We start from the raw sequence: 19,066 nt of genomic DNA on the forward strand, positions 1-19,066 counted from the left end.
CCTGTGAGTAGATGTTCAGGACCCCAGGACCCCTCAGGGTCCATCACTCTTTCCTCACTTGGGGATACATTTGATTTCTAAACCGTGTGATAACACTTTGTATTTCTCTGATGATGTCTTTTCAGATAGCCTCATCTACCAACACACCTCGTGAGTTGCCGAGAGGTGGCTCTGTGATGGGGAAGTTTACCACTGGATTGTTTGATAGTTTGGAAAACCCAGGCACACACAAAAGAAGTAGTCGCGATTACCCAGCAAATCAGTGATACCCTTAGAGAAGCCTGGTGCCTTCAAGTAAAGAGGTGTCACTCAAGTTAGTCTAGTCCTGGAGGCACAACCCATGGTGTAGGGGCAGCGTGCCCCACCAGAACCGCCTGGGAGCATGTATCTTCACGATGCCACTTACACCCTCTGTGCCCCCACTTCTCTTACCTGTGAAATCGGGTGAAGTCATAGGATGAAATGAAAGAATACATGTAAAGTGCTTAGAAATGTGCCTGGCACCCATAGTAAGTGCTCAATAAATGTTAGCCAGGTCACTATGATTATTATTATCATCGTCCTTCTATAAATATGCTGTCATCCTTCTATAAATATGCCCAAGGTGACTCTTCCTCGTTTTTATACTAGACTCATCCTTGACTTTTGGATTGGAGATGTGAGCTGAATGCTTTGCCCCTGACTTGTATGTTGAGAGACTCTTGCTGAGGCGGAAAGGTCGAGGGAAGAGACTGTGGTGGGGGAAAGGCTTGGGGAGTAAGGAAGGAAAGAAAGAAAGAAAGAAGGGAGGGATCTTTGGTTCATGGGGAATGGAGGATCAGATTCTACACTTGATCTTAGCCAAGAGGCTAAGAAGCAATCGGGAAGATAAGTTTCTAAATTTAGTTACATTCCCTTTACAGTTGTTGTGACTGGACGAGTGGATGTCCTTAAGCAGTATGGAGGTTTGGAATCCTTTGCCGTTATCCTGGAAGTAGAGGTTCTGAGTGCAGGCTTAGGTATTTCTATGGTGCACTCACCTTTCTTTTAGTTTTGGTCCCCTTAGTTTCGGTCTCCTTAGTTTCCCAGGATAGTTTTACCCTTTCCATCAGAGAACTTAAGTTTGGGGACACGACCAGCCTCTTGGTCAGCCCAGCTTTGTTCTGTCCTTATTAAAAGGTTTTCACGTGTGTGCCTCAGAAACCAGCAGGTCTGAGACAGTCTGCACAGGAGGCTGCCAAGAGAAATTGGGGTGACTCTGAACCTTGTGGCAGGTTAAATGAGACTCAGTGCTTCTTTGTTTGGCTTGCTGTCCCTTAGAAGGATGCCTGGAGATCTCTGGGTCTGCAGAACGTTTGCCTCTGCAGGCTGATTGTAACCAACTCTGACAGGAGGGCAGAGGCCCCCAAGCGAGGTCAGGACCACAAATCCCATCCCAGCAGGTGCATGATGGGGAAACAGTGCCCTCCGGATGACCTTCAAGTTCCCATTGATTTCCCATCAAGCAGTGCTTCCCCACCCCCATCCTGCTCCTGTCCCTGCCATTGACTGTAGGCTCGGGGCTCTGGAAGAGGACATGGATCAGCTCTCTGAGAAAGAACATGCAGAAGAGGTTAATTCAGAGAGAGGCCCTTTAAGGGAAGTGGAGTGGGTACCTTGGGGACCATCTTCTGGCACTGGTAGGTTACAGTGTTGATATCAGGCCTGGAATGTCCTTCTGGGGCATAGTAAAGTGGTTGATGTCACATGGCATCATTTATCCACTTGGCTCTACTTCTCTCCAGGTTGTTGAGAGTGTAGGTGGCATTGTGGGGTTATGAGCAAGAAGATTCAAGTTTGGACACTGGAATGGGTCCCTAACCCACTGTCATGAGCGTGTTGGGCAGGGAGGATCAGAAGGGAGGAGATGGCAACGTGAATCTCATTCCCTGGGCCGGGGGCTTTCCCCTGCGCTGAACTTTTTGCCCTCTGGGAGGTCAGACTTCCATACCATCCAAACTGTCTGTTACAGGCAGGCTGGGTTCTTTTATTAGTTTGTTCTGATAACTGATATCTGTTAAGCATTTCTTATGTGCCAAATCCTGTTAGGTCAGGGGATCCAGTTGTAGACAAGAGAAAGAAAGACCCTGGTCTCACAGAGCTCACAATTTTGTTATGTAGAGATAATCAGTAGGCAAAGAGAAAAACGAGGAGAAAATTTTGAAATTGACCTTATGAAGCCTGACCAGGCAGTGGTATGGTGGATGGAGCGTCAGGCTGGGACATGGAGGACCCAGGTTCGAAACCCTGAGGTTGCCGGCTTGAGTGCAGGCTCATCTGGTTGAGCGAGGCTCACCAGCATGAGCCCAAGGTCGCTGGCTCAACTAAGGGGTCACTTGATCTGCTGTAGCCCCCCGGTCAAGGCACATATGAGAAAGCAATCTAAGAACAACTAAGGTGCCACAACGAAGAACTGATGCTTCTCATCTCTCTCCCTTCCTGTCTGTCTGTCCCTATCTGTCCCTCTCTCTGTCACACACACACACACACACACACACACACACACACACACACACACACACACACACACACACAATTAGCCTTATGGAAAAATGAAATAGAATATGAGATAGCAAGGGGTAGAGGCAGGAGTGGAGCACAGTGGGCTACCCTAGATAGGGTGGGTTGCAGATGGAGGAGGAGAAGCCAGCCATGAGAAGATCGGAGAGAAATGTATGCCAGGACGGGGAATAGCCTGTGCAAAGGTCCTCGGGTGAAGTGATGTTGGTGTATTACAGGGACAGAAAGAAGTGCAGGGAGGATGGGGTCCAGTAGGCAGGCGGTGGGGGTGGGGGGCAGGAGACAAGGGCAAGTAGAAAAGTTGGGCATGGCCAGACAGTCTGGGGGACTGCAGCCATGGGAAGGGTTCAGATTTTATTCTGAGTGCAATGAAAAGCCATTGGGGAGAGATTTAAGGAGGAGGATGTCATGATCTGATTTCCATTTAAAAAGATCATTTGTTCTGCTGTGTTGAGAATCCACTACAGAAGTATGTGTTCTTAGTGGTTGCGTCTGAGATGCCGGACCAATATTCCCTTTTCTGGAGAAGGCAGCACCAAGGCCCTTAGATTCCAGCAACAAAGATGGCGTCTGAGGATGTGTTTGGCCAAGAATTGTCTCTGATCAATGGCCTACTTCTCCTGGCAGTCGCCCCCAGGGGACAACATACTGGTGCCCAGCTCATAGCTGGGTTTCAGAAAGGACTTAGTTTGGAAACCAGAAAAAGTAAAAATATTTTTCAGTCAATGAAATTTCTGTAATGGGGGTGTTTTTTTTTCTAGGTAGTCTCTCCCCCCCTACTTTTGAAAGTTGGTCGCATTCTACACATATTTTAGTCTCTGGAGAAGAGATTTATTCTCTCAAGCCTGGATGCCATTTGGAAGGCAAATCTTGGACACAAGGAAAGCTGCAGTCTTCTTCTTCCCCAGAGCATCCCCCCCTTCCTGACCCCCCCGACACCCTCATTATTTACTGGAAGGAACCACATTGCTTTTCTTCTGCCTCCAGTCTCCTGTCCTTGGCAGCCCCTTGTCTTCAAACCTGAGTTGTGTATGTCATCAGAACGCCCAGTGGCAGCTCAGAAATCATGGCCGGGTTCAATATAAATTCCGTCTTGCTTAGGTAGCTTTGCATAATAAGTCCCTGAAAAGTCTTCACCAGAGTAGATGTCGCAAAAGGGATTTATTGGATCTAACGGGCCTGAATGTTAGACTGAGTGCCATTTAAGTCATGATGGGAGTTTTAGGTTCAAATTCTTCATCTGACTTGGCTTTTGCAAGGCAATGTCCTTGTCCCCAATGTGCCTTTCCAATGATGGCATGAATGTCAGAGTCACTGTTGGAGTAATCACTCTAAGGAGGCCTTGACCAGACGTCTTGGAGGTTTTGTTAGGGATGAGCCTTCTATGGGACTAGTCTGCTGCAGGTTAGTGCTTCCATGTTAATCCATGCTAGCTGCCTGAAAGATTGCCCCACAGGAACAAAACCAGCTGAGGTAAAGTCAGTTAACAGGGCTTTCCAGTTCTTCCATTAAAACCCGTCCCAAGAGCCACACGAGGTGGTCTTGCTCACACCCACCCTTGCTTTGGAGATTAGGGAACTGTCCTTAGATAAGTGAGTTTCATATTTCTGAGAATCTCTGGGGGGTCTGTCAAAAGTAGAGATGGCTGGATCACATCCCAAGCCTCCAGAATCAGAATTTCACAGCCCCCCTCCCCACCCACACTGATTCTGACCCACACTGAAGTTTGCATCCAGTGCTGTAGGCCATTCTTCTGGAGAGTGAGGTGATGGCATTCTTTTTTTAATTATTATTAATTTATTTTTTTAATTCAGTGAGAGAAGGGGAGGCAGAGACAGTCTCTTGCATGCACCCCACTGGGATCCACCCAGCGAGCCCACTACAGGCGATGCTCTGCCCATCTGGGGTATTGCTTGACTGCTCAGCAACTGAGCTCTTCTTAGCACCTGAGGTGGAGTCCATGGAGCCATCCTCAGTGCCTGGGGCCAACTCACTCCAATGGAGCCATGGCTGCAAGAGAAGAAGAGAGAAAGAGAGAGAGAGAGAAGTGAGAGGGGGAGCGGTACAGAAGCAGATGGGCGCTTCTCCTGTGTGCCCTGGCCGGGAATCGAACCCGGCACATTCTTGATAAGCACAAAAGGAATGTTTCCGGCATCAGCAGGAGAGAAGCTTGACTTTCCCAGAGGTGGGTGAGTACACAGTGGTCAGTGAGCTTCTTACAAAATTCAGAGAAGAAGAATATTCTACGTCTTGTAGACTGGCATAAATATTACAGACAGAGAAATGAAAAACAAAACAAAACAAAACAAAAAAACAAAACCAAACCTCAAGAGCTGAAGTGAACTTTCTGGGGAAAATTCAGTAGAATTTGACCTTGTAGGGTATCTGTTTTCAGATGCCTAATTCTATATTCTTGAGAAGCCAGGTAACTTCAGACTCGCCTCATTTTCATATGAAGAAAGTTCAAGTGTCCGAAACCTCTTTCAACTATGAAGTTTCCATTAGTTTCTGAAGATGGCATGATGTTTCAATCAAGCAATTCATATTTATCACATGCTTCTGAATTCCCTGCACTACGCTTCACAGTATAGCACAGAGTATGTAATTCTTAGTTCTTGTCTTCAAGATGCTTATAATTTGGCTGAGTAGGAAGAGATCAGGAGGGCAGTTCAGACTGGCCAAACAAAAGTGAAACACTTGGGGAGCTCAGAGAAGGAGGAGAGAAAGCATTATTGGTAGGGATATCTGGGAGGCGTTCTAAAAGAGGCAGGATTCAGTCAGCCCTTGAATAGGGTAAACCCAGCCAGACCACGGCCTGGAGGCAAGAATTGCAGGTAGGAGGGAATATTTTGTTGGAGTCCAGGGGTAGAGCTATCTGCTTCATTGATGCAGAAAGATCAGGTGAGGAGTCATTCCTTCCTTCCTTCCTTCCTTCCTTCCTTCCTTCCTTCCTTCCTTCCTTCCTTCCTTCCTTCCTTCCTTCCTTCCTCATTCAATCCAACATGGCAAGCACTGTGCTGGGTTTGGGGACAAAGTGACAAGCAAGCCAGATGTGGTCTGTGCATTGGGGCAGGCTTCAGACTTTTGGGATCATCACGCAACAACCACTCTGTTCTCCTGCATGTCTGAGATTCAACCTCGGCTGCGCTGCTGCCTATATCTTAGGACAGAAGTTTGGGTGGTCACCTAATAGGCTTAAAGACACTGCAGGAGTGAGTGTGGTATGTATGTGTGTCACATGGAAGGCACTGACCTGCTCTAGGCAGAGGGTCATTCACGAAGTGGCAGAAGATACTACTCTTCGGGGGAAGGAGAAAGGAACGACCACTGATCGTAGGCATTTCCTTCTGTGTGCCAGAGGCTCTATCCCGTTTCCTTCTCTCACAGACCTGAAGCTGGCATTCTGTTACCCATAGTGTGGGAAGTTGAGTTTAAGCTCAGGGAGGGTAAGTCACTTGCCTTGGGGTTGTGCAGCCTGGAGGAGGTTAGAGCTGGACTTAGATCTGCCTGATTCCTGGTCCCTGTCCTTTTTCCTCTACCTTTTATACCTTTCCAAGGGCCTTGACAGCTTGGGAAAAGAATTTGGGCACCATTGGGAGCCATCTTGACTACTCTACTGGGAAGTGAAAGACTGGAAGCTGGGTTGGAGGGACATTACTTTTGGTCAGGATAGGTAGGGGAGATGCTACAGTGGTTGCAGTCGGGAGACGGCTGCAGTGACCCTGGAGCCGAACTCAACGGGAGTGATTGCAGACATTGTCTCATCTCCCCCCTAAAATCGCAAGTAGACAGCCATGCAATCTAAATCACAAACCTGTATGTGCTAAAAACCTCAGAAGACCATGCCCATGCATGCAGCATATTTTACCACTCTAACTTAAATACCTACCATATAGGCGAGTGGTATAGGAGTTGTTGAAAGCAATTCAACAAAGACTTATTGGGCACCCACTGTGTGCTGAGCTCTGTACTGGATGTTGCGGTAAATCAATAAAAAGGCCGGCTCTGCAGTGCTGCTGGGTTACGCTGCCCCAGGGGGAGCCATGCATGTTGAAGTGTTTATGAATGATGACCCTGGAGTTGTTTGGTACAAATCCAGGGTGGCTGTGTGCAGTGGCATTGTGAATGTGAATGTGGTCCCTGCCCTCATGGAGTTTATAGTCTCATAGAGAAGACAAATATTGTAAAGCCAGAAGGCACGGCCAGGGCTACTATCACAGCAGCCCGGCCCTTGCAGGTTCGCATTGGATTCGGACAGTCGGTAAAGAAACAGCGGAGCCAAAAACTGGTGGGCCATAGCCTTTAATCCTACCTTGCACCCGGCGGGCAAGTAAAAATACACACTGGGCTCCAAAACCCAGTCACACTCAGTGCTCACAAAGCCACTGACTTATCCGAGTTTCCTAGAATCAAAGGTTTCTAGCTCACCAGCCTTCTTCTCCTCAGTTCCCCATCTCCTCCCTTATCCCAGATACAAACTCTACACAAACTGGCATCTCACTCAGCACTCCGCCATCTTGGCTGCTTTTCCTGGCCTTCTCCACGTGGCCTCCTTTAGCTGCTGGCTCTATTCTCTCTGCTCTCTCATGCTAACCTCAGGAACCAAGAGCCAAACTCCCGCTCCGTTCCCATTTTATAGTGTAGAAATCCAAACCCTTAATCCAATATACATAATAGGGAAGTCTCTTAATACAAAGTCACTTCTCTGAGGCATGATAGGATTGTACCACCTTACACCAAAAAGGGTAGGAAAGGCTTAATCCCAAAACCAAGCCCCAGGCTACAAGGATTCTGCCTGCCTTTAGCCCACCCTAACACACATTAATATCACCTGGGCAACGGCCTCTTTAACAAAGTGAGCATAATACATTTTATCTGCCCAACAAATATTAAACAATGAATTGAGTTCAAATTGACATATTAATAGTAGTATTATTGTTGTCTTTGTTGGAAAAGGGTGGCATGAGGGAGGAAGGGGATTGGAGTCTTTCTCTTACCCATCATCTATAGCCCTCTCCTATTTTAAATATAAGATAAACTGTCTTAGCTTGGGCTGCTATAACAAAATAACCATAGACTGGGTGGCTTAAACCAGCCATTTTTAAGCTATTTTCATCTCATGGTCCGCATAAACTAATTACTAAAATTCTGTAGCACACTAAAAAGTATATATTTTTTGCCCATCTGACAAAAATAGTAGGTATAATTTTGATTTATTCACTCTGAATGGCTATTGTTGTGTTGGCTGTTGTCATTTTTTATTTGACAATCTAAGGGAAAAGAGGTCCCGTGACCCTGACTAAACAGTCAGGTATTGCGAGTTCTAAAAATTCTTGCAACACACTGGTTGAAAATCACTGGCTTAAATAAACAACAGACATTCTTCACAATTCTGGAGGCTGGGCAGTCTGAGATCAGGGTACCAGCATGGTCTCGTTCTGGTTAGGGCTGAGGGTTTTCTTCCTGGCTTGCAGATGGCTGTTCTCATGCTGTCTTGTCACGTGCCGGTGGGGGAGAATGAGAGACAGAGACAGAGCGAGCTTTGTCTTCTTATGAGGGTACTAATCCCTTCATGAGGCCTCTGATCTAATCACCCCAAGGGTTCCATCTCCAGATATCATCACACTGAGCATTATGGCTTCAACACAGGAATTTTGAGGGGACATAATTCAGTCTATATGAAACACCTTGCCCAATATTGACCTCTTCCTGCCAGTTATAAAACACTGCATAAATGGGAGATGGCTTTCCATGCCACAGTTAAATGTATGTAAATGCAAACAGGAAGAACTTAGCCTATTGGTGTAGGTGAGTTTTCATGTGTTTGTGGGTAGTTGTGGAGGGATGGGTATTTGAGTGAGATAGCAGAAAATCCAGGTGCCCACAGACAAAGGAGGGGCCGCAGGGGGGAAGGAGGGGACAGAAATCCTGCCACAGGCCAGGGCTTCTGTTTATCTCTGCTTATCTCTGTTTTTGTGCACAAATAGCTGTTCTGGGCCAAGGTCCCTTTTAATAGTCAAAGGGGACTTGTGGCCATGTAGTGGGGTTGGACGAAAAGAGACAACTCCTTAGAAATGAAAGAATTCAGTGCCAGCTGGGATGAAGGAAAGGGAAGGGCCAAGTACCACTGCCAGGGAGACAGGGGAGCCCTGTTCCTCAGGCCTTCTCACCCCCCACCCTAGAAGAATGGGGACTCTGGGGGAGAGAGCAGCGTCTGGCAGGAGGTGAGGAATTGGCTTTTGAAAAAGTGTTTGAAGTAAGGCAGAACACCTGTCCTTGGGACAGGACATAGGACCAGAGGGACAGTGCAGATCGAGGGGCCCCAGGTGTGTGGATTGGAGGGATGGGTCTCGGGAGTCAGCCCATGAATGGAATCTGTGAGAACAACAGGCCAGGGCTCCGGAGAGGAAGAAAGGAGAGAAGCAGGAGTCTTGAAAGGGGTGGCGGGGGGCGGCGTGTGTGTGTGTGTGTGTGTGTGTGTGTGTGTGTGTTATGAGTTGTGTGTGTGTTATGAGTTCTGAAAATTAGAGCCTAGTTGGCATTGATCTTGGAGAAGTCTCATTTTCTCTACTGTGAATCCTCTTTGGCCCCTGGACTTCATTTCTTCATAGATATGCTCAAGGAGAGTCATGGGAGCATTCTCAGAGCTAGTTTCATTCCAGATGGGATTCCTAAGGGATCTTAACCCTCACGAAGCCCCAGAACCAGGCAGGCAGCACTGCTCCAAGCAGCAGGCCCTGGGGGTTCCTGCAGAGAGCCCAGCAATTTCTCTCCTTGCCTTTCCCACTTCTGATTGCAGTCTTGAGTAGCCTGAAGTCAGTTGCTGATGAGAACATCATTCTACTCTGCCTTGTGCCAGCCCAAGACATTTATCATCTGGTGAAAAAGCCAGTCCTCTTGGTTTGATGCAGACAAGTGATGGCCGAGGCTTGGCTGTGCCTGACCCAGCCTGGGGCATGCTGGTCACCACTCCACAAAATGAGTCATTTGATGTCTGATGCCCGCCCGCCTTTCCTCGCTTCTTCTCTGCTCCTTGCAACTCAGATGCAAATGTCACCCCTGAGATCCTATCATTGTGGGATATCTTTTTAAGGAATAACCATATTGAAAAAGACATTTGTCCCCTCTTCTGTTTAAATTGCTTTCCATAGGTTAGGGAGACTGGCCATTATTTTCTTCTAGAGAGCAGCACGAGCCTTGTGAAGATTTTGGCTAATTAACTTTTCGAGAAGAGCTGCTTGAATTTATCAAGGAGGTTCAAGTCTCTCTTCTCCTCCCAGACCTTGAAAAAGGCTTTACATTTTGTTTCCAAATCTCTGCCAACGCCTGGTCTGTTTAAAAGTGACTTCCCTGGAGACGATGGCAGAGAGGGTGTTAGATATCACATTTTTGCAGCTTTCAATCTTTAATACAGTTGTCCCAGTCCCCAGAAAGTTTTTTGCTGTTTACATAAGGGAGGTATTATTCACACAAAGGTTACATTTAAAAGTATACCCCCAGCATGCCTGTTACTGATAACATTGCATGTTCTGAAAGTGGAAAGTATTTAAGATGAAATTAATTTTCACTCAGAGCGCCGCTTTGTTTGACTTTTTTGTTCCATTCCGCGTGGGGCACAGACTTGGCCAACCTCACTTTTCATTTTCAGCAAGTTCACTTTCTTGTTATTCTCTTTTGGATTGAAGCTGTTGGAAGTGAGTTACGAGATAATCAGGAAAAGTCTAATCCAAGAGCCTACTACAGATTTCTCTTGTGTTGACTTCCAGAAGTTTGTTTTGAAAACGGAAACTCTCTTCTCTCTAGTTGATGAGTTTTAGTGTACAATTTTTTCTCTCTCTCTCTTTTTTTAAATGGGTCATCTTTTAACAGAATTTCTGGGGTTGGAATAGTTAACATCCTTTTTTTTTTTTTTTGCAGTCTGTCCAAAGATCGTGGGAAAACAGATAACTGTTTCTCACATTGGACACCTCTCTGTCCTGTGTTCTTTTCAGTTCTCATCAGTGTGGCGTGGCTGGCTGCTGTTTCATGGAGGGGAGCTGGAGCACCCAGGACACCCTGGCCAGGCTGGGTCATCTTGCCTGGTCTGAGCTGCGTGTGAGAGTTCTGTTACACTGAGCTACATTGTTTTAGCAGAAGGAGACCTTTAAGCTGGTGGGACACAGATGTGAACACTTTGTAGGAAATGGTTCTTTATTTTTGAACAATCTCATGATCCTTGTTACCAACCTTGATTACATCAGCATATGTGCTGTTCCGTTTTATAGCATTTTAATGGGCTTTCATCCCCCTCCCCAATTCAGTTCCAGCTGTGTGACTATTACAGTTTGGTTTGCAACTGCTAGGACACTTATGCTTCCTTGTCAGAGTGCAGATATTTCTACGTAAAAAAGATGCAAAGGGCTTTTTTTTTTTAAAGAGGCATGTAAATAAGTAATATCCAAAAGGTGCCTCAGAAGCTGCAATAATTATATCCTCCCAGAATAAAAAATTTGCTTTACACTCTTCAGTAGACTCCGACCCACTGACTTAAAAAAAAAGTATAGAAAAATTCATTTAAAATTTGCTTTCTTTATTCCTCTAAATATTTTGCTTAAGAAATATGTTATTTTTAGCTTAGTGACTTTCCCTCCCCAATTTTAGCTTTTAAAATCTACATAGACACAAAAACAAAGGGACATTCATAATGTTGCTTCAAAATGAGCTACTTGACTCTCCCTCTGGCCCTGCAATCCAGGGCTCTGCTCTTCCTGTCTCTTCCTCCTCCTCTCCATGAAGAGGCTCAAGTTTACCTGGCAATGGTTATGTTATTACATTTGTATTTCTCAGGCCATTTATTAATCTCCAATGTGTGCCTGTCTTTAATTTGTTAGGTATTTAATCTCATTGATTATTTTTGTGCTTTACATTTAGGCACAAAAATATTATTATAAAGGTATTACCAAATTACTATCTTTATTAATTTGGTAGGTAAAATGCATATTATTGCTATAACTTACAAATTTTTTAGTTAAAAGGATTTTCAATTACCGTTGACCTGCAATATTATTTTATATTAGTTTCAGGTGTGCGCTTTACATTTGAAAATCAGTTTTTATCAGTGTTATATTTTTAGTTTTTCAAAAGGAAACGATCACCCTGGCTAGATGGCTCAGTTGGCTAGAGTATCGTACTGAAGCACAGGCGTTGTTGCTTCAATGCTGGTCAGGGCACATACAGAAACAAATTGATGTTACTGTCTCCCTCTCTCTCAAATCAATTAAAAAAAAAAAAGCCCTGGCTGGGTGGCTCAGTTGGTTGGAGCATTGGTTCCAGGTTTGCTCCTCTGTTAGGGCACATACAGGAACAGATTGATATTCCTGTCTCTCTCTCTTTCTTCCTTCCTCTCTCTATAATCAATAAAATAAACATAAAAAAATAGAGTGGTTGACTCAGTGGTAGAGCATTGGCCCAGTGTGTGAAAGTCCCAGTTCGATTCCAGCCAGGGCACACAGAAGAAGCGCCCATCTGCTTCTCTACCCCTCCCTCCCCCTCTCCTTCCTCTCTGTCTCTCTCTTCCCCTCCCACAGCCAAGGCTCCATTGGAGCAAAGTTGGCCTGGGCACTGAGGATGGCTCTATGGCCTCTGCCTCAGGCACTAGAATGGCTCCTGGCTCCCATTGCAATGGAGCAATGCTCCAGATGGGCAGAGCATCGCCTCCTAGGGGGCTTGCCAGGGTGGATCCCGGTTGGGTACAAGTGGGAGTCTGTCTCTCTGTCTCCTTGCTTCTTGCTTCAACAAAATACAAAAAAAGAAAAGAATATTGTCTTAAAATTAGTAGTCTCACCACATGTCCAAGAATACCAAAGATTCAGAAATACACATTTTACTGTGTTTAATCAGATTACCTCTCCAGAAAACCAGAAAGATCTTTCTAGTTAAAAAAAATTTTTTTTTTCCATCCCACGGCTAATTTATTTACTTTTATAAACTGCTTTTGCCCCAATTAGCACTTGAAATTTACAAATATGCTTTCATTTTTGTCCATAATTCTTATAATACATAAAACTAGCTTCAGATATTAGACAAATAAGACACACAGACACAATAGTACAAGCCCACACTTTTCATGGTCTTGACCAGGAGTCCCCAAACTATAGCCCACGGGCAGCATGCGGCCCCCTGAGGCCATTTATCCGGCCCCTGCCACACTTCCAGAAGGGGCACCTCTTTCATTGGTGGTCAGTGAGAGGAGCACATTGACCATCTCATTAGCCAAAAGTAGGCCCATAGTTCCCATTGAAATACTGGTCATTTTGCTGATTTAAATTTACTTGTTCTTTATTTTAAATATTGTATTTGTTCCCATTTTGTTTTTTTACTTTAAAATAATATATGTGCAGTGTTCATAGGGATTTGTTCATAGTTTTTTTTTTTTGTAGTCCAGCCCTCCAACGGTCTGAGGGACAGTGAACTGGCCCCTGTGTAAAATGTTTGGGGACCCCTAGTCTTTTTTTTTTTTTTTTTTTTTTTTTTACGTTTTTCTGAAGCTGGAAACAGGGAGAGACAGTCAGACAGACTCCCGCATGCGCCCGACCGGGATCCACCCGGCACGCCCACCATGGGGCGATGCTCTGCCCATCCTGGGCGTCGCCATGTTGCGACCAGAGCCACTCTAGCGCCTGGGGCAGAGGCCACAGAGCCATCCCCAGCGCCCGGGCCATCTTTGCTCCAATGGAGCCTTGGCTGCGGGAGGGGAAGAGAGAGACAGAGAGGAAAGCGCGGCGGAGGGGTGGAGAAGCAAATGGGCGCTTCTCCTATGTGCCCTGGCCGGGAATCGAACCCGGGTCCTCCGCACGCTAGGCCGACGCTCTACCGCTGAGCCAACCGGCCAGGGCCTCTTTTTTTTTTTTTAATAAATAAATTTTTATTTTAATGGGGTGACATCAATAAATCAGGGTACATACATTCAAAGAAAACATTTCCAGGTTATCTTGTCATTTAGTTCTGTTGCATACTCATCACCCGAAGAGAGATCGTCCTCCGCCACCCTCCATCCAGTTCTCTCTGTACCCCTCCCCCTCTCCCTCCTTCCCTCCCCCCACCCCCCGTAACCACCACACTCCTGTCCATGCCTCTTAGTCTCGCTTTTATGTCCCACCAATGTATGGAATCCTGTAGTTCCTGTTTTTTTCTGATTCGCTTATTTCATCCCGTACAATGCTACCAAGACTCCACCATTCCACTGTAAGTGATCCGATGTCATCATTTCTCCTAGCTGAATAGTATACCCCATCTTCTTCATCCAGTCCTCTATTTTTTTTTTCCAGTGATTAAAAGCCTTTAAGCAAACTCTTGGCCAATACAGCAAGAATCCATAAAAGATTAGTGTCCTTAACATGTTCCCCAAGTCCAAGTTGGCCCCATCACCATGCCCAATCCCTGAAAAATGCAACCCAACCACAGTTCAGTCTGTTAGGAGCTGTCACAAGGAGCAGGAGTCCAGGAAAGTTCCCCACAGGAAAAGTCCGCATGGCACTGGAATTGTTGTCACCATTCTATACTTTGCAGCTCATGTCCAAGTCCCAATGACCGCTGCTTCTAGCTGGCAATGATTCAGGTAGACTGGAAAAAGCCATCTGCAGCATGCGTGGATATGGAGCTTCCGTTCTCCTTTGCCTGGAGAGTTGAGACCAGGTTGCTTTTCCCTGGAGCTCTGTGACTGTGGCATGGTAAAGAGAACCTTGGGCTACACTAAGCTGGGGGGCAAAGGTAAATTCATAATACAAGTTGGCAAAAGGAGGAAAGAGAGCTCTAAATTAGGAGTAGGTCCCAGCCTGAAATATGAGTGGGGCATTGAGGTAGGAGGGATAAGGGAAACACCATATATTAAGCAAAGCAGCAGAAAATAGGACTATCAACACCCACAACAGAGATCTTTGAGGGAAGAATAAAAAACCTGACTAAGTGGCCCTTGTGCAAATGAGATCAGTTTACCTGCTTCTCGGAAGAAACACCCCAGGCTCGTCCACAGTGTCTTAAAATTAGTAGTCTCACCACATGTCCAAGAATACCAAAGATTCAGAAATACACATTTTACTGTGTTTAATCAGATTACCTCTCCAGAAAACCAGAAAGATCTTTCTAGTTAAAAAAAATTTTTTTTTGTTGTGTAGTTTTTTTTTTTAATAACACCAGTTCTTTGAAACAGCATTTACAACTTAATTTGATTTTTAGATTTTATTTATTCATTTTTTAGAGAGAGAGGAGAGAGAGAGAGAGAGAGAGAGAAAGAGAGAAGGGAGGAGGAGGAGGAAATATTAACTCCCATATGTGCCTTGACCAGGCAAGCCCAGGGTTTTGAACCAGCGAGCTCAGTATTCCAGGTCCATGCTTTATCCACTGCACCACCACAGGTCAGGCTGATTTTTCTAGGTTTTGAATAGAATTATTTTAAATTCAAAATTCAACTATTATTATTTTAAGTGCTTCTTTTATTTTCCATCAGAAAGTTATTTTTATTTTATTTTTTTATAGTTTTTTTTTTTCCCCCCCACAGAGACAGAGAGAGTCAGAGAGAGGGATAGACAGGGACAGACAGACAGGAATGGAGAGATGAGAAGCATCAATCATTAGTTTTTTGTTGCACGTTGCAACACCTTAATTGTTCATTGATTGCTTTCTCATACGTGCCTTGACCACGTGCCTTTGGCACGCGGGCCTTCAGCAGACTGAGTGACCCCTTGCTCAAGCAAGCGACCTTGGGCTCAAGCTGGTGAGCTTTTGCTCAAACCAGATGAGCCCTTGCTCAAGCTGGCGACCTTGGGGTCTCGAAACTAGGTTTTCCGCATCCCAATCTGATGCTCTATCCACTGCGCCACCACCCGGTCAGGCCAGAAAGTTATTTTTAAGTGTGTGGTTTTAAAAGACTGGTACATGTCCCTCTTCACCTCCTTCCCTGGTTAATAGCTTTCCTTTTTTTTTTTTTTTTTTTTTTTTTGCATTTTTCTGAAGCTGGAAACGGGGAGAGACAGTCAGACAGCCTCCCGCATGTGCCCGACCGGGATCCACCCGGCACGCCCACCAGGGGCGACGCTCTGCCCACCAGGGGGCGATGCTCTGCCCATCCTGTGCGTCGCCATGTTGCGACCATCCTGGGCGTCGCCATGTTGCGACCAGAGCCACTCTAGCGCCTGGGGCAGAGGCCACAGAGCCATCCCCAGCGCCCGGGCAATCTTTGCTCCAATGGAGCCTTGGCTGCGGGAGGGGAAGAGAGAGACAGAGAGGAAGGCGCGGCGGAGGGGTGGAGAAGCAAATGGGCGCTGCTCCTATGTGCCTTGGCCGGGTTTACCAACCGGCCAGGGCTAATAGCTTTCCTTTTATGGGATGTTTCCTCTGTCTTTCTAGTCTTTTATTTTTATTATTAGTTTCTCTTCGTTTGTAATGGAAATCCGTGTATCTATGCTGGTGATTTGGGTTCATTCTTGACTGTTGGCAATTACTGAGAACGAAGTGTAGCTAGAGGGGGATGTTAAAGAGGGCGCTCTAGAAGCCCGACGTCCCAGCAGGTTTCCTTGCCAAAGGTGGTTTCAGAGCTATCTCTGCTTTGAAGTGGAACCTCGGGCTTCCTAGAACAGGGACTCATCATTTTTACCGGTGATTTTGTTGGCCTTAAACAGATAGACAGCCAGGTATTTCTCCAGGAAAGTTGGTTCATTCGGGAACAAAAGAAATGGCAGTTAGGGACACACGATCTGATGATGAACCCGATGCCTGTCCAGACAAGCAGAGAGGGGCCGTTTACGTACTTGGGAGGGGCTGCTGTGCAGAAGAGTCCATTGGCGGAAGCGGAGCACAGTGACTCTTCATTTCTGAGCTGTGGCGGCCCCCCATTGGCTGAGCTGGTCCTCGGTGTGGAGGACGCTTCCTGTCGGGGTAGTAAAGTAGTCCCACTTCCTGCGGGAGTCATTGCGCGTCGAGGGACTGGAGCGCGACGGTTCTCCTTGGTGGCCTCCTGACTCCATTTACAATGAGGTCTCTGTTGATTAATTCTCCAAGTTTATTCTCGGGGCCCTAGGTTCTTTGTTAAAGGTGGGGTGGTGTCTACGTTTCCTGATAGATTTGGTACAGGACTTAGAACCTGGTGGAGATCTGCCTCGGCGTTGGATCTTGCCCTTTGGCCAGGCCTGCGGTGCTCCGTAGGCTTCAGAACGGCAGAATCTTCCCGGGCAGGTGGGTAGGTGACTCGTTTTTTCCTTGGCCTCATTCCTCATCTCTCTGCCTCCCGCAGGCTCGGGGACCAGTTCTACAAGGAGGCCATCGAGCACTGCCGGAGTTACAACTCGCGGCTGTGTGCCGAGCGCAGTGTGCGGCTGCCCTTCTTGGACTCGCAGACCGGGGTGGCCCAGAACAACTGCTACATCTGGATGGAGAAGAGGCACCGAGGCCCAGGTGAGCCGGGCCCCCCTGGGACAGGCGCATACGCAGGCTCCCGGCTGGGGTGGAGGGGACCAGACCCTGTCTGGGAGTCCCCGCTGCGCAGGTGGGGGTGGGGCAGGCTGTACAGCGGGCCTGGGTTTTTTCTAGAAAATCAACTACGTTTATAGTTCTTGGCTGGTATGGAGCATTGAAGCCACAATGCCAAGGGGGAAAGATGTTTAGCCCCCAAAATGGAAGACGGAGGACAGCGATCTTCAGCATTTACTCTCGCGTGGTATTGTAGCCTAGTTCTAAGTTGGGAAACCAGTCCGAACTAGCGGGAGGTTTAGCTTTGTCATCAAACCTCTCCCTCAAGTTCCTCATCTGTAAACGGTGGATAGTAATAGCATCTACTTCAGGATTTTGTCAGGATTAAGTGCAGATACTCATTAGGAAGGCTTATAAATTTAGTACATATTATAAGTGTGTGTCGAAAAACTTATAATATGTGGCTATTGATATATTATTACTATGACGCTAGTCTTATAGGCTCCAGAGAACGGAATAAAGACCAGTGGATGGAGATTAGCCATACAGTTTTCTGTCACTATATGGGTAAATTTTAAAATCTTTTTATTGTGGTAAATCTCAGACCTAGGAAAAAGCAGAGAGACTAGGAAAATGAATCTCCATTTATTTATCACCTAGTCTCAACTGTGAGGAATTTAGGGCTAATCTTGTTTCATTTACAGTTACCTCCCACATTCCTCCTTGACCTCAGGTTATTTGGAAGCAAATCCATTTTTTTTCCCCCTGTAAATGTTTCAGTATGTATCTCTAAATCATAACGACTTAAAAAAACAAACAAACCCACATCAGCTATCAAAACTCAAAAGTTAAGGCCGACCAGGTGTGTCACAGTGGATGGAGCACTGGACTGGGATGCGGAGGACCTAAGTTCTAGACCAGGGGTCAAGAACCTTTTTGGCTGAGAGAGCCATGAACGCCACGTTTTAAAATGTAATTCCGTGAGAGCCATACAACGACCTGTGTACATTACGCACTATCCAATAAAAATTTGGTGTTGTCCCAGAGGACAGCTGTGATTGACTCCAGCCACTTGGAACCATGAACTTGAGCGGTAGGAAACAAATGGATTGTAATACATGAGAATGTTTTATATTTTTAACGTTATAATTTTTTTTATTAAAGATTTGTCTGCGAGCCAGATGCAGCCATCAAAAGAGCCACAGGTTCCCGACCCCTGTTCTAGACCCTGAGGTCCCGGGCTTGAGCATGGATTTGCCTGGATTGGGGAGGGTGGGGGCTTGCAGGCTTGGGCGTGGGATCATAGACATGACCCTATGGTTGAAGGTCGCTGGCTTGAGCCCAAGGTCGCTGTCTTGAGCAAGGGGTCACTCGCTCTGCAGTAGCCCCCTGGTCAAGGCACACATGAGAAAGCAATCAATGAACAACTAAGGAGCTGCAACAAAGGATTGAGGCTTCTCATCTCTCTCCCTTCCTGTCTATCTGTCCCTCTCTCTATCTCTCTGTCACCAAAAAATAAATAAATAAATAAATAAATAATGAAAATAAAAAAGCTCAGTTAACATTAATAATACCATCAAGCCCTGGCCGGTTGGCTCAGCGGTAGAGCATCGGCCTAGCGTGCGGAGGACCTGGGTTCGATTCCCGGCCAGGGCACACAGGAGAAGCGCCCATTTGCTTCTCCACCCCTCCGCTGCGCTTTCCTCTCTGTCTCTCTCTTCCCCTCCCGCAGCCAAGGCTCCATTGGAGCAAAGATGGCCCGGGCGCTGGGGATGGCTCTGTGGCCTCTGCCTCAGGCGCTAGAGTGGCTCTGGTCGCAACATGGCGACGCCCAGGATGGGCAGAGCATCGCCCCCTGGTGGGCAGATCATCGCCCCTTGTGGGCGTGCCGGGTGGATCCCGGTCGGGCGCATGCGGGGGTCTGTCTGACTGTCTCTCCCTGTTTCCAGCTTCAGAAAAATGAAAAAGAAAAAAAAAAAATAATACCATCAAATATTTTGGTCAACATCCCTCCCCCCCATAGTTTAAATCAAGATCCAAATGGGATGCCTGCAATTGGCTGATGTGTCTTTTAAGTCTAATAAAA

General features: G+C 46.5%; 1 protein-coding gene across 2 annotated transcripts in view; it reads left to right on the forward strand.

Moving 5' to 3' along the window:
• The window catches only part of DPF3 (double PHD fingers 3), a 255,213-nt gene that overhangs the window by 82,414 nt on the left and 153,733 nt on the right, over window positions 1-19,066 (forward strand). For both annotated transcript variants that reach the window (XM_066388432.1, XM_066388433.1), the window contains exon 2: window positions 16,805-16,965. In XM_066388432.1, coding sequence (XP_066244529.1) covers window positions 16,805-16,965 — 161 coding nt within the window. The remainder of the gene's footprint in view (window positions 1-16,804; window positions 16,966-19,066) is intronic.

Source organism: Saccopteryx leptura, chromosome 6 (genome assembly GCF_036850995.1).
Source record: "Saccopteryx leptura isolate mSacLep1 chromosome 6, mSacLep1_pri_phased_curated, whole genome shotgun sequence".
Lineage (NCBI taxonomy): Eukaryota > Metazoa > Chordata > Mammalia > Chiroptera > Emballonuridae > Saccopteryx > Saccopteryx leptura.